This window comes from Naegleria fowleri, assembly GCF_008403515.1.
Source record: "Naegleria fowleri strain ATCC 30894 chromosome Unknown tig27, whole genome shotgun sequence".
Lineage (NCBI taxonomy): Eukaryota > Heterolobosea > Eutetramitea > Acrasida > Naegleriidae > Naegleria > Naegleria fowleri.
This window is the reverse complement of record NW_025407959.1, coordinates 197,755-212,155: the sequence shown is the minus strand read 5'-3', so window position 1 is coordinate 212,155 and position 14,401 is coordinate 197,755. Positions and strand designations below refer to the sequence as shown.

General features: G+C 36.7%; 4 protein-coding genes across 4 annotated transcripts; 1 reads left to right on the top strand and 3 right to left on the bottom strand.

Annotated features, from left to right (window-relative positions):
• Positions 1 to 39: 39 nt before the first annotated feature.
• Positions 40 to 6,019, bottom strand: FDP41_001583 (uncharacterized protein; the record flags this gene model as incomplete). Its single annotated transcript, XM_044704683.1, has 8 exons — positions 40 to 1,375; positions 1,462 to 1,784; positions 1,849 to 2,618; positions 2,678 to 3,124; positions 3,175 to 3,755; positions 3,818 to 4,361; positions 4,444 to 4,484; positions 4,545 to 6,019. The coding sequence occupies 8 exons, from the start codon at positions 6,017 to 6,019 to the stop codon at positions 40 to 42; spliced, it is 5,517 nt and encodes a 1,838-aa protein (XP_044563953.1).
• A 282-nt stretch (positions 6,020 to 6,301) lies between these two features.
• Positions 6,302 to 8,597, top strand: FDP41_001582 (uncharacterized protein; the record flags this gene model as incomplete). Its single annotated transcript, XM_044704682.1, has 2 exons — positions 6,302 to 7,703; positions 7,756 to 8,597. The coding sequence occupies 2 exons, from the start codon at positions 6,302 to 6,304 to the stop codon at positions 8,595 to 8,597; spliced, it is 2,244 nt and encodes a 747-aa protein (XP_044563952.1).
• A 69-nt stretch (positions 8,598 to 8,666) lies between these two features.
• Positions 8,667 to 12,884, bottom strand: FDP41_001581 (uncharacterized protein; the record flags this gene model as incomplete). Its single annotated transcript, XM_044704681.1, has 2 exons — positions 8,667 to 12,608; positions 12,690 to 12,884. The coding sequence occupies 2 exons, from the start codon at positions 12,882 to 12,884 to the stop codon at positions 8,667 to 8,669; spliced, it is 4,137 nt and encodes a 1,378-aa protein (XP_044563951.1).
• Positions 12,885 to 13,034: 150 nt separating this feature from the next.
• Positions 13,035 to 13,943, bottom strand: FDP41_001580 (uncharacterized protein; the record flags this gene model as incomplete). The annotated part of the gene is made up of 1 exon (XM_044704680.1): positions 13,035 to 13,943. One exon carries the CDS (start codon positions 13,941 to 13,943, stop codon positions 13,035 to 13,037), a length of 909 nt encoding a protein of 302 aa, XP_044563950.1.
• Positions 13,944 to 14,401: the final 458 nt, after the last annotated feature.

Below are 14,401 nucleotides of genomic sequence, written 5' to 3'. Positions count from 1 at the left end.
CTAATATATTGATAATGTGTGAAACTGTGAATGATCTCTCTAATCAGAATCGCTATCACTGATCACAACAATCACTTCTTCAGTGGTTGTTTCTTCTTTTCTTTGAGCATTTGAGGAACTCTGAAGGTTACTTTTTCTGAATGAAACTGGTGACAAAATTTGGCTCAAATGACTCTTAGATTCACTCATGTTACCACTACTACCACCACCACCACCATTATTACTACCAACAGTTGAAGATGATGTAGACACATCATCTATTGATATAAATGTTCGAGATTCTCCACTTGTATTACTTGAAGATGCCACAACACTTCTTGTGGCTTGAGGTTGTGCTGAAGGAAAAAAGATGTTGGTTGAGAAAGGTGTTTCTAGGAGTGATTTTAACGAAGCAGGAGATGACTTCTTTGAGGATGGAGATGTATGTTTTTGTGTCGTTGGTAATTGAGCTTGTGGTTGATAGTGATGAAAGACAAATCCTTTACCTCCAGGAGGAGTCGTGTTGTTGTTGTTCGTGCTTTGAGATTTGGATGGTGGTGTGGACATGATGAGAGAGTTGTTCGTGCTGCCACTTGAGGACGATGTTGTTGTACTTGAGCCATCTTGTTTCTTCTTCTTCTTTGGTGTTTCCATCATGTGGAATTGTAGTTGATCACTTGTAGTAGAAGTAGTAGCAGTAGTAGTAGCAGTGGAAGAGCTCTTTGATGCTTCACTCTTCTTCTTTTCACTCTTTTCTTTCTTTTCAGATGTCTTTTTCTCTGTTGTGTCTTTCTTTTTGCCTTCTTTCTTTTTTTCATCCTTAGAATGATCTTTAGCATGTTCCTTATTCTTAGTTTTATCTTCAGTCTTGTCTTTATCCTTTGATTTCTTCTTCTTCTTTTCAGGTTTGGATTCTTTGACATCTTTCTTTTCCAATTTCTTGAACTTGACAAGATCCACCAGATATTCCTTTTCATAAAATTCTCGTAATTTCTTTTCAGCATGCTTGCTTGACATGATGTCTTTCGTTTTTGGATATTTTTCTAGCAATGTCTTGACCGCTTTCTGTACATTTACGAGTTGCTGCTGCTGTTGTTGTTGTTGATCCTTATTGGTCAATTCTAAAATGTAGCAATAGATAGGAATAGCATATGTAATCAAGTCTTGTGAGGGTTGCTCAGTGTGAATGGATATTAATGTCTTGCCTGCACAGTAGAGAACTTCAGGATACAGACTGAACAAATGTTTGTCTCTTTCAAGAAGGTTGTGTTTAAGCCAATAGATGATATAAAGCAAATATTCAATGTTTCTGTTGTATGCCAAAATCGTTAGAAAGAATGAAAGAGTGGTTGCTTTCCATTCTCGTTGATGTCTTTTTTCAATCGTAGGTGCAAATCTATGGTTAAAATTTAGTTGAGAATGTGAAAGAAATGATACACAAGCTCGATCGACTTGTTGCATGCATAAATCAATGATACTTACTCATACTTGGAGTTGAACTCAATCGTAGGTGGCATTTGCTTGTTTTCTTTCTTGGTAATGATAGATGAGAGAACTTCCTCAGCTGCTTTCTTGGAGGCCCATGGTCCTCGCTCGGATTCCAACATTTTTGCAATAAGATAGCCATATCTAAAAGAACTGGGAAATAATTTCAGAACATCATACACTCCAGAGAGCAGAGTAGTCCATATCTTCAGATTGACAGAGGGATTGTTGATTGGAAGATTGTTGATGATTGGACACTTAATGTCTAATGTAGTGGTTATTGACAAAGTATCCACCTCCACTGTGTATAAATACTTCTCCTGCATGAGTAAAGTGCACAGTACAAATGAATCATACATGCAATTGCTGGAAACAGTTACTTACATCAATAGTAGTATTTTGATCGGCTATTAAGGTTTTCAATAAAGATAACACATAGTAGAAGTAAATATTTTCCATCCTTGGATTCTTGAAAGGGGTTGCTTTGAGAGCTGATATGAATAATGGTAAATATTCTGAAGAGGGAGCGTCAAATTTCTCACGTATTCTTGCCATGAGGAAATAGATTTGTGACAAATCTCTCTTGTCTATCTTTGATGCTGACTCTAAATATTGGAAACAATGATTGGCGAAATAAGATTTGGATTGCAATCTCAGTAAGGCCAGTTGCCCATTCACTTCTCCATCCATTTGTTCGTTCACTTGTTCTTTCGGTAGTTCAGGACAATCCAGCATTTCAAACAAAACTTGTCCTAATTTAAAGTGAATAGAATACAGATCCTCGTTCTTAGATGCTAGTTGAAGACAAACTTGCAAACAATGAAGGTACTTGAAAAGAATGGATTCAAGGTCTGACTTGAATGATGTGACAGCTTCCGGTAAGCCAATTTTTCCTCTTTCAATTGCTTTTTTAAATAGAAAATTGTCGTGATGGCTGGGAGAATCTGCAACAGCAAACATGAGTTGCAAGACTTTCCAATACTTCTCTGCAAGGGCTTCCCAATAGGACAAGTCCATGGGTTTGCAACATACAGCTTTTCTTAATAGATACACAAAATCTGAGTATTCTTCTGAGTCCTCCTCGAAGATATTGTCTGTTGATATGCCTTTGCTCTTGTACAAATACAAGTAGTAAAAACAATTCTCGTACATGTCTGAAAAAACAACAATATTGAATTTAGCAATACCCTGTCTGCTAATTGCTACTACTAACCTTTTACATCGTCATTAAGAGGAACGGTTGGAATTGTTATGGACTTGTCTAAATCAATTGTCTTATCATCAATGATGCTTCTTATTTCTTGTTGAGCACTTTGAGCTTCTTCAGGCAACATATTAATTGTATTGTAAATGATAACTAGTATTTCTGGAATTTGCTTTCGAAGTTTGTTGGTCTTTTCTAATCTTGATTCTAGAAATTCCTTAATCGCTTGGTACAGTAATAAGCAGGTATCCTTGTCTTTTTCAATAGCATCTTGCGTACTCTGGAACGGTGCAGCTTTTGGAGCAACATCATTGTCAGTAATTGGTATAAATTTGCCGTAAAGATAATATATTGAATATGACACTTCGCGTAGCAGGTCGTTTTTGTCGGATGATTTTTCAGGGAGCTGTTTCCGTAGGTTGTGAAATTCTTTTAGAAGAAAGACCAAGAAGGACTCTAAAATATACATTTGTAACAATCTTAATAGTAATGTATTGACAACTTACTGATTCTCTTTTTCATATCCAGAATTATTCTCTTACGGATAAACTGTAAATACTCTTTTCTTTTTGTATTATTTTGAAATGGAGCAAGATAATAGAACAGCTCCAATAAATAAGTCATATTTAAAAGTTCAGATTCATCTTTCTTTGCGACAAGAAATTCAGCTTCCAATATTATCAACACTTTCATGGCTATTATTCCTGCAATATCAGGTAAAACATCTTCCATAGATGATACCTTTTTCACTAGTTTAGGTAAGAGTGCCTTGAAAGGTTTTAAATTGATATTCTCAATGGTTTGTTTGGTGATATCTGCAAGCAAAAAGTGAAGCATATGCAATAAAGTTTCTTTTGAAATAATTTCAAGTGAGTCCACATGCTTCAAAGATTTATACATAAGTTCCCTAACAGTGGAACGAGCACCGCTTGGTAAGGAAATAAGAAAATCTCTTGATATGTTGCTTAAGGCTTGGTTATACTGGTGCTGTGCAATTAATTTGCTCATCAAGTCCACTTTTTTGTTAAAACTCATTTCATTCAATTTACGATTAATAGAATCCTGATTAATCTTGTTATTCTTACTGCTGGAGTGATATGAATAGTTTTGGCTTCCATCAACACATGTTGGCTATAGAAAATTACTTACCAATTTGGAAGCAAAATTTCCTGAGATGAAATTTCTTGGAAGTGCATTAAACATTGATCTAACCATTTCTTAGAAGATGGAGAGTTTCCCATGTATTGATCAATTACACCTCGCACCCATAGTAATCTTATGATATTTGTGGGAGTAATCTGAAGCACATGGCGAGATGATAATAACTTTGATTCTAAATTGCTAAAAAGTCGACGAGCTTTTGAGAGATTAATTTCCGTGTTAGTGTCTTTTTCATAACTTCCACACAAAATTTCAGCTACACAAAGTATACACTCAAAACTCAGTTCAATTTTGTGTTTCATCAAAGAGAAGGCGCTGAAACAAACACCTTTGATTACTGCCTCTGGCCACTTGTACATCCAATAGTCACATGTTAATTTCTCTATCAAAAGTTGCATTACTTCAAGTATTGGTTGTACGGTCACATCTTTAAGTATTAAAAGAAGGTTATTATTAGGTAATTCATCACATGTAATAATGGAGTCTTCTAGCTTTTCATTCTTGTATGTAGTATCCTTTTTTTGACTGTTCACTGAATGCCACCATATTTAAGATATCTGACAATGAAAATACAATGAGTAATGCAAGACAAAATTATCCTTCTTAGAACTTACCTTGTGCTGGTCCTGACATTTGTTTTGAAGATTTGGAGGGCCTAGTATTTGTTATTAATAGGGGTAAATTGTTAGTACATATTTCAATAAAATCAACATACGTTTGCATTTTTGCTACAAAACTTCTTTTTCTTTTTCCATTTTGGCTAGACTCTCCCTCAGCAGTCAACGGTGATGCTTCACTTTCGTCTATGATTTGTGATGGTCTTTCGACCACTATTTTGACAATACTATCCAATTGTCCTTGCTTTAGTAGGTTAGAATAAAGAGAGCAAATCCTCGTTAAAATGTTTGTCCAATCTGCTTCTTGTAAGGTAATTCTGTAGAGTTTTGGTGATTCTTGCTCAACGTCTGGACATGCAAACATAGCCCATTTCCGTGTCAGGTCATTGAGAGGAGATTTAGGGAGAAACATTAGATTAAATGGATTTGGATTGCTCTCATAATGTATAAATTGGGCAGTCTTATTGTGTGGATCGTATTTCAAAACTTGTTTTGATAAGATATTACATTCTTCTACATCTCCAATTATATATATTAATTCAAGTAAGTGCATTGTAGCTAAGTGATGATTTGGGTTGATAATTAATGTTTGTTCGAGAGCTAATCTTGCAGTACTTAGGTCATTAATCATAATCGACGCTACAGCATAGTCATACCATAGAGAAGCATCTGAAGCATCAATTTTCAATGCTTTGGCTAAACAAATTGATGCTTCTAAAAACTTTTTGATAGACATGAAGGCACTTCCTAGGTTTTTTAAAGCCAAATATTTCAAATACAGAAAAATATTGGACTTGATATCAAAATAGGAGCTTTCCTCATCCACTCTCTCAGAAACGGCATTCACAATAAACTCTCTATTTAGAAGCCTATTATAGTAATCAATAGCAGTATTGAAGTCTCCTTTGGAATGAAAATTAAGGGCTGTGGAATAAATATTTTTGGCGAGTGATTCTTCTTTTTCTGCAAGAATATTTTGTTTTCCTTTCAAAAAAGCAGAAATTAATGCAGAGAAGCTTGATTGATTTGCAGAGGATATCGTGCATGTATTTTCGTTTCTTGTCGTGTTTGTTGTTGTTTCTGTTGTTTCAAGGGTTGGTTCATCTTCATTTTGATTTTCTTCAATCAGATCATCATTGGTGGTCGTAAGGATGGTTGTGTCTTCATCTTCTTGTTGCGTACTCGTATTATCGTTATTTTCTGTATTCAAATCGGAACCATATTTGGTGGGTAAAACGCTCCGATCATCAACGACATTGGATTCTTCTATTGTGGAAATGTTTTCATCTTGCTGTATAATAATATCCTCTTCATCGTCATTTAAAAAATCATCTTCCATATCATCGGCTTCATCATCATCCATTAATTCTTCATCATTGTCCTCTTCATCATCATCATTTATATCCTCTTCTTCATCATCATCGTGATTTTTAACAGCAACTGGTAACTGTTCGGAACCAATAGTGTGCTCCGATAATGCATTTACTTGTCCCACATCTTCATGGGTGGTATCCATCATGGTACGTTGACTGTTTGCTTCCTCCCATACGGAATCCATCGAAGAGTCAGACATTTGAAACTAGTTTTCAATTGTGTGTGTCGGATGCAATGAAGAATTTTTTAGCTTTTTCAACTTTTTTTCAGGATTAACGAAATTTTTGGAAAGCGCGCGAAATTTAAAAGCGCGCCTCAAATTTACACTTTAAAAAAAAATTGAAGCACAACCACACTGTGATCGACCAGCTTCTTCTTCATCAGCTTCCTCTTGCACTCTCTCTCTTTTTTTAATTTATTGTGAGGGGACCCTCCCTTTGTAAATACATTCATTCTTTGAACCGATATTTGATTCATTAAAATGTCAGTCCGGACGTATAGCCTCATACATCATCATTGTCCTTCTTCGGAACAACAACATCCCATTACCAAAATTTCAGAGAAATCCAATCATCCTCATTCAGAAGAGGAAGAAGAGGAAGATGGATACAAAGATCTCTCATCGGGAGAGGAAGGAGAATACGAAGAATCACCGGAGGATTTGCTAGCATCGGTCACAACAGTGATTAAGATTCCTGAAAGTCGACCAAATGAAATACCTCCAAAAGGAGGATATGCAGCATTATACCAGCAGCAGAAACGCGCCTCCAGATCCTCCTCATCGACGAGTTCAACATCAACAAAAAATGATCTCCAACCCTTGAAGGACTCTCTTATTTCATTAGCAGCGATCATCAAGACAAATTTACCATCATATCCACAAAGGTATGAGCTTCAAGATGATTCCGAAGAAGAATGTGACGAAAATGAACAACTTCAAGAAGATGAATTACCAGAAGAGGAAGAACAAGTGGAAGAAGAGGATGATGAATATAACGACGATGAAGAGCACCATGATGACGACGATGAAGAAACGGAGAGCACCATGGACGAATTAGAGAATACAATTTCAACAGTCATTACGAACAATGTAATGAACGAAGAGCAGACTTATGAAGAACACCCAATACCTCCCGACGAATTGGAAGAGATTGAAGACAAAGTGATGGATTTTGCCAAAGAGCATGTTGATTCCGAGACTGATGAAGCAGCTCTTCCTCTTCCAACAATTCTTTCCAAAAGTTTTGTCAAGAACCAGTCTCCCGGTGCAAGTTTTGTGAAGCCAACTTCAACTAATTCTGTGAACTTTCATGAAGTGAATGTTGCGAGCTCCATACCCGAAAATCCCTTGAAAGACTCTATCAGAATCGAAAAATCAGAGGCCAATGTCGACGATGGATACACAGATCTAGAGGCTGACGACAACCAGGAACAAAATGATCAACCAGTTATCACATCGACCATTCAACCAGTTTCAGTATTATCAGAACCAACACGAAAATCTATTTCCGAATCTTCCCACACCCCAATCGTAGATGAGAAGCTTTTGATGAAAAGTATATCATTATTTAAACAGTATAACGCAGAAAAAGTGTCACAAAGTACAAACGGACACCCTCTCAAGACAAAGATTGCGTTATCAAACACGAAATTAGATGAACCTTTACGAGTATCCAAAATTTTAGAAATTCCAAAACCTTTAATCAATCTCGAAGAGTCAATTTCTGAAAATGATGTGGAAAAAATTAAGAAGCAAAATCATCTTTTAAGAATGCAGTTATTGCAACAAGAACGGATCATTGAAGAAAGTAAGAAAGTTTTGCAAAGCAGAATTGATCAAGAAATTGAAAAGGCAAAATCGCAAGCGCTTAAAGATTTCATAAGTAGGTATCTTAAATTTTTGAATCGTGATCATGATATAACTTTCATAAAAAGCCACTACAACCAAGAAAAAAGAGCCGAGTGTAGAAATACCAAAAAAACAAGATGTCTTACCAGAAGAACCAAATATAGATGAGAGTACAAGTGTCAAGAATGTAGAACGAGTGACAATTAAAGTGAAGGAAATCTCTCTCCAAGAACAACCACCAATAGTGAAAAAGGAAATTATTGAAATTCCAATTGATGAATTCGAAAACAGTCAAGATTTTAGGAAAAAGAATGAAATTCGAAACAAAAAGTTCCAAGAAATGCGTAAACAAAAGATGGAACGCATGGAAGAGAGCAAACAAAAAAGAGAAAAAACTCAAATGGTTGAACCCAAACTTCAAGAAAATGCTCTCCTTAAAAATATGAAACAGCAAAACAAGACAAACAAATTACTGATCAAGAATGCTCTCTTACATTTGTGTTTAGCTGGAGAAGTGAACAAAAAAGAACGGGAAGAAGTTTTCGAAGCTATGAAAGAATATGAAGACAATCATCAACTGTTGCTGTTAGTACGGGAAGTGAATGTTCCTGCATTTAGAGCTCTTTACGCCATCATTACGAACGATCATTCAAATGTTGGAAGTAGTACGTGCACCACAGATAGCCATCGAACGGAGAATTCCACTCGATCAGATTCCTCGAATGTTGGGTCTGATAACAAGGGCACAGTGCTTGTAAAGAAAGTCATTGGAAAGGGACCAAAATTTCTAACAGAAGACCAAGTGGAGGTCCTGTGCAGATATGATTCGGGAGGGAAGAAGTTGTCAAAGTTAGCAAGCAAGAGTTTTAGTGTCACAACAGATATTGTTGTGTTGAAAGCGTCAGCCAACAAAAAAACGAAAAAGTAAATTTTCATGTCGTTGAATTTGCAATTTGCACACACGATATGAAATGCAACCAAAAGTTTATTGACAATATCAATAGAACACAGAGCTCAATTTGAGGTGTTGAGCGTGATTCACAATCATTCGCCCAATAGAGCTGCAACAGAATTGCTCCAAACTAATGTTTCTGTTGCAACTTTTAATCTCTGAAAAAACAGCCCTCATTTGAGAAAGGGAGAAGGAGTCTTCAATTTCTTCCTCCACGTCCAAATTAAAGTTGAACAGTTCAAATACAGCAGTATCGTTCAATCCTTCTGTTCCGTTGAAATAGGAAAGCACTTCAAAACCCTTGGTGAGAGTACCTAAAGCGCTTTGATTGTCCATACATAAATATAATAATACAGTTTTGATATTTACAGTGGTTGACATGGGATCTGGTTTGAAAATGTTAAACAATACTTTGGCAACTTCGTCTTCGTTTGTCGACAAATTTGTTTGTGCAATCCATCTCACAATGATTTCTGTGAATTGTTCTGGCTTTAAATCAAGTTCATTTTCCGAAACCAAAGGATGAACAATGGTCAACAATTTTCTAATATCCTCAATCGTTGGAATGTTGTGGAAAAAGGAGAACAAAGCCGATAAGAGGAATACTCTCCAATTGATATATCCCTTCTTGAAAGGATCAAATCGAGATGCAATCGCCTTCACCTTATCATTGTCATACTCGAGCCATTGAGGAGGTAATTCCATCGAGCCAAAAGTAGAGTCAATAAGTATAAGCAATGTGGTGGTCATTTCTTCAATTTCAGAAAAACCGCTTGGGCTTGGTGCTTGTAACCTCTCAAACAAAGAGTACACTTGATGTGGTGTAAATGCTTTTGAGAATGATGTTGTCATGTAATGGTCCAGGTGAATCTTTCGAGAATGTGACGATGGAACCTGAGGCAATGGTGACGTAGTTTGAACGCTTTCATCAAGAATGCACTTGTTGCCCTCTATTCTTAATTGATGAATGATTGGTGTCTCCTTTTCAATGTAGTCTTGAATGGTCCTTGTGAGCAAGGCAATATTGGCCATATCTGTTCGATACCGTTGGCCTATCCAATCTTTCATTGTGTCAAATATGTGTTGTGATTTGTTGTCAATTTGTTCTCTTACTGCGTTCGTACATCTGGATTTAATAACTGCAATGCGTTGCATGAAAAGTTCTTTTTCTTGTTGTTGGGCTTCTTTCAATTCTTGGGGTACGTCAGGATACAGTTCCTTTGTTTTACTAGCTTCCTTCTTCTTCTTACTGTTCTTGTCAATGTATGATTGTAGCATTCCAAGCAAATCAATGCTCTCTACTGCGCTCTTCGCTCTTTCAAAACATTCTTCAATATTTGCATCTATGGAAGAGTCTGAAACTGCACTCTTTGGACGAGTGCTAGAAGCATTGGAAGGAGGTTTGGAGGTTTTCTTTGCTGTTGGACTCTTCATGTTGTTAACACTGGAAATTACATCCACAAATAAATCCTCGACATTCACAGAAAGTAAGCCAGCGGCAACAGGTTTTTTGGGATCGATTGGTGCTTGATTTAAATCAGCACTCAAATACTGCTCAACCAAGTAGTCAAAAATAAATTTCGCCTGTTCGATATACCTGTTCAATTCGAGCTGAATGAGCTGCATATGCTGTCTTACAACAACTCTCTTATGAGTTTGTAACCAAGGCTCCTTCATATGCTCTGATAGCTCTTTTTCTGCCTCCATTTTCTTTTCATCGCATAAGTTCCACAAGGTTTCTTTAAGTTCGTCTGTTCGTCTGTGAAGCTCTTGTTTCAGCTGTTGGTTACTCCTCATCTCATAACTAAAACGATTGAAGTCAGTTTGAAATGCAGAAATAAAGCTTTGCTTGTCATCAGGCCTCAGCAAAAACTGCATGAACTGCTCTTTGAGATCTGAAAATTGTTTGAAAAATGTTTTTCTAAATTCCCGTAAGTTTCTAAAGACAATTTTCACTCCATCCACATAATGCTGTTCGAGGGCTTGCCATTCTTTAAGGAATAGTTTACAAAAATCGATGTCGAGTTCTTTCTTTTGAATTTCTGTTATTTCTACTCTTGAAATTTCTGCCTTGTCCCAATTTTCTGAATGTGGTTGGGAGCTGTCCTCCAACTGTCGTTTTGTTTCCTCCAGTATTTCTACGCAAGTATTGACCAGGTTTTCTAAATTCTCTTCTGATACTTCGAACACGTTTTCGAAGGTCTTGTAAAATGATAATAACTGCCTCTTAGTTTTGTTATATGTCAATAGTTGAGTATTAATTTGGGCTCGATCCAAGTTTGAATGTTCATCAATCGGCACTAGCCGACTCAAAATTTCAACATTATCTGGTGGGGAGTATGTCATGTGATAAACATTTCCTGTTACAGGATCTACTTTCTGGTTCACAAGTCTCTCAAATACTTGGTCATCCTCAACATCAATAAATAGTACAGTAGTGAATGACTTGAATGGAACTATTGATTTCATAATTTCATGTTCATTCTTGGTCTCTTTAAATTCTTTCACCAATAAAGAATTAAAATTTCTTCCAATGCCGTCTTCGCTATTCTGAAACTCTTCAATTTTCTCGTTTCGTATAAATTCTTCAATTGATGAGGTAAATCCAGAAATTTTCTTTTCTAGCAACTGGGCTGCTTCAACATTGGTTGGAAATCCCTCTATGATCCAACCTTGATACTGGGAATTTTCAAGTTTTTCTACCTTCTCAATTTCTATTACAATCAAATCTACAATCAAGGAGGCTTCTACCTCTCTTCCTTCTTTCATACATGCTTTTGCCTTCATGGCTATTTCTTGGTATTCTTGAGGAGCGATTTGAGGCTGGTTTGGAAGTGGCTCTATTAACGCTTTCAACAATTTCTCTGGGTTTATAAGGTATATCGAAAGTAGAGCTGATAGTTTTTGACACACCGTCGTTTTCCCACTCATTGGTTTGCCACAAACTACAACATTGTAAGGATATTTTGATTTGATTTTAGGAGAAGTCTTTGGTGCAGGAAGAGGATAAATCTTGTGATGAATTTCTTGAATGGCTGACTTCACGAAAGGTGATATGATTTCAATTGGAGCAGAGTCATCATTAGTTTGTTGAGGAAGCAATGTAATGAGTTCCTCTTCCCACGCCCCCTTGTAGTTGAAATACTCTTTGAACTCTGCTAAATCGATCACATCTTGGTTGAATGTTGAGGGAGGTTTTACAGTTTGCTTCTCGAGAATGTCAACTTCAGATATTATCGATTGTTCTTCTTCATTTAGTGGGGCTCCTTTCACGAACATTTTTTTCCATTGACTCACTTCAGCGGAAGAAGGAGGATCTCCTTCTGTCGTTTCCATGTAACCAATTTCTCGCATTGCCAAGTCAACCAAGTGATCGGTGACTTCTTTACAGATGCTAGTATGTTTTTCTTTCTTTTTTTGAGATCGTTCATCAAGAAGAAGTTTGTGTTTCTCAATAAGCTGCTTCTTCTTCTGTTTTCGCTCCTCTCTTTCTTTTTCCATTAATTCTTTCTCTCGTTGTTGTTTTTCTTCAAAATCTTTTCTTCGTCTCTCTGCATATTGTTTTTCTCTCACCTCCCGGTTTTCTTTCATGACCTGTTTCAGCTGTTTAATTTGATTCAACTCTTTGGCCAAGTTTCTTTCCTCAGCCGATTTTTTCATGAGCTTTTCAAGAAGTACTTCTCTTCTTCTGGCTTCCTCCAAGTCCTTGAAAACTTGCTGTTGTTCCATTAAAACTTTTCTTCTTCGTTGCTCCTTCTCTTTTCGGCTTGCATTTTCATCTTGTTTCTTTGTTTTGATCTTTTTTAAATATGCAGTGGCATCGTTTCCTATTGTTTGGTGAAGCTCTGGTGTTGCCAATGTGTCTTCCTTTGTTGTTGGTTTAACTTGTGTAGTGACAGCTTTTGGCTGCTGATCTAATCGTTCGAGTGTTCTTTCAAACTCTTCAATACCACCAAGAGCCACATTTCTCATTGTCTTTTTCTTTAACTGTATTGAACATTCCGAGTGATAGAGAGAGCAATCAAAAGAAAGATTTATCTAATGTTATCAATTTTCCACTCTACATACCTCTTCTTGTCTCTTTTTCATGAGCGTTTGAGTGGTTTTAATTTTCAAGTCGATGCTCTCTCTTTGCTTTTTCAGCTCCATGTTCCGTTTATGTATTTTTTCATTTTCCTCTGTCCATGTTTGTTTGAAGCTCTTATTGTCTCGGATGGCATCAAGTCTCGCTTGACGCATTTGCAGCAGCTCTGAGTCTTGCATTTTTAAAATTTTTTTTAGAAAATTGAATTACAATTTTGGCGGTCGATTTTCAATCACACAATTATTCATAATACAATCATACTCTTTATATTTGTAATAATCGTTGTTGTTGTTGTAGACAAGTTGGATTGTACACACAAACAGCATCACTTACTCGTGGAATAAAATTTCATTGATGGACATGACAATGACAGTGACACAGGCAATGAGTCCAGTATTAAGGAATAAAGAAAAGTGAGGACTTGTTGGCATAATGAGGACATCCATCCAGGATGGACTTACAATTTCTGCACTCAGAGCAGAAGAGATAGTAATGCTGTCAACGGATGGTATGGTAGTGGTTTGTTGAGAGGGTTGTGCTGACTCCTCTCCACCATGCGAGAGTATGGTAGAGGAAACCACCGAAGAACTGGTCTCAATAGTGGCCGTCGTGGTACAGGACTCATCATTTGATCGTTCGATTAATAATTTCTCGTGAAGTGCAGTGAGAAGGATTTCGGGTTGATCATTCACAACAGCGACAGAAGGTAACATTTGATCTTCATGCAAGCTGCTTTCGCTTTCAGTGTCAATCTCGTCTGATTCCTCAAAGACTGATGACTGAGGATGCAAACTTGTTGGTTGACTCTTTGTGCTTTCATTCAAGAAGGATTGAACCATATGGGAATCCTCATTTTGAACAAAATAGGTCATTTCATGCTGAGATGATCTCGATTCATAGGAATGCTCTTGATTTTGTGAATCAATAGCGGTGGATAATGTTACAAGAGTAGTGGTTGGAGCAAGTTGTGGAGATTGTGTATTGGCAGTAATGAGCACAAATGAATTATTACTTTCATTGGTTGTCGTGATCTCAGAGGAGGAAGGAACATGAGTGATTTCATCTCGAGTCCTATTGCCAACTTGTTCCACCACTGGTGATGTGGATGGCGAGGAGGACTCATCACTAAGATAATGTTCTTTGAGGTTAGCAGTTAGGGGAGAGACTGAGGCTGTCAATCGATTTTCATCAGAAGAATCACCAAGATAATCTTCTTTCACGCTAAAACCGGCAAACATGATGACTCGAGGAGATGAAAATTCGGGAGAGTTTTCAGAAATTTAAATCAATGAATTGATGATGAGATGGGAGAAGAGAAAAGGCTTCTTGTAGCAATGATGGAAATTCACGCAATAATAATATGAGAGATTTTTGATGATCGTATTCGGAGTAGGAGAGGCTTTTTGCAAATTGATTCAATTCACTACTAACGACAATAACACGTGTTCTGGTGGAGAATATATATTACAATATTGAATATAATGAAAAGAGAATCAAGAAACCCGTGTATGGATGAGAATATGTACACTTGTTTGCAAATAAACTACAATTTGAAACGGATTTCAATTTTTCACTACGACTCGTCTTTAACTGTACAATACGGTTAGGTCGTAAATATATATATGGTACAATGAAAATTGATTAACGCTAATATCACTACTGATGATGAAAATTCACAACGTCTCTCCAGCAGTGA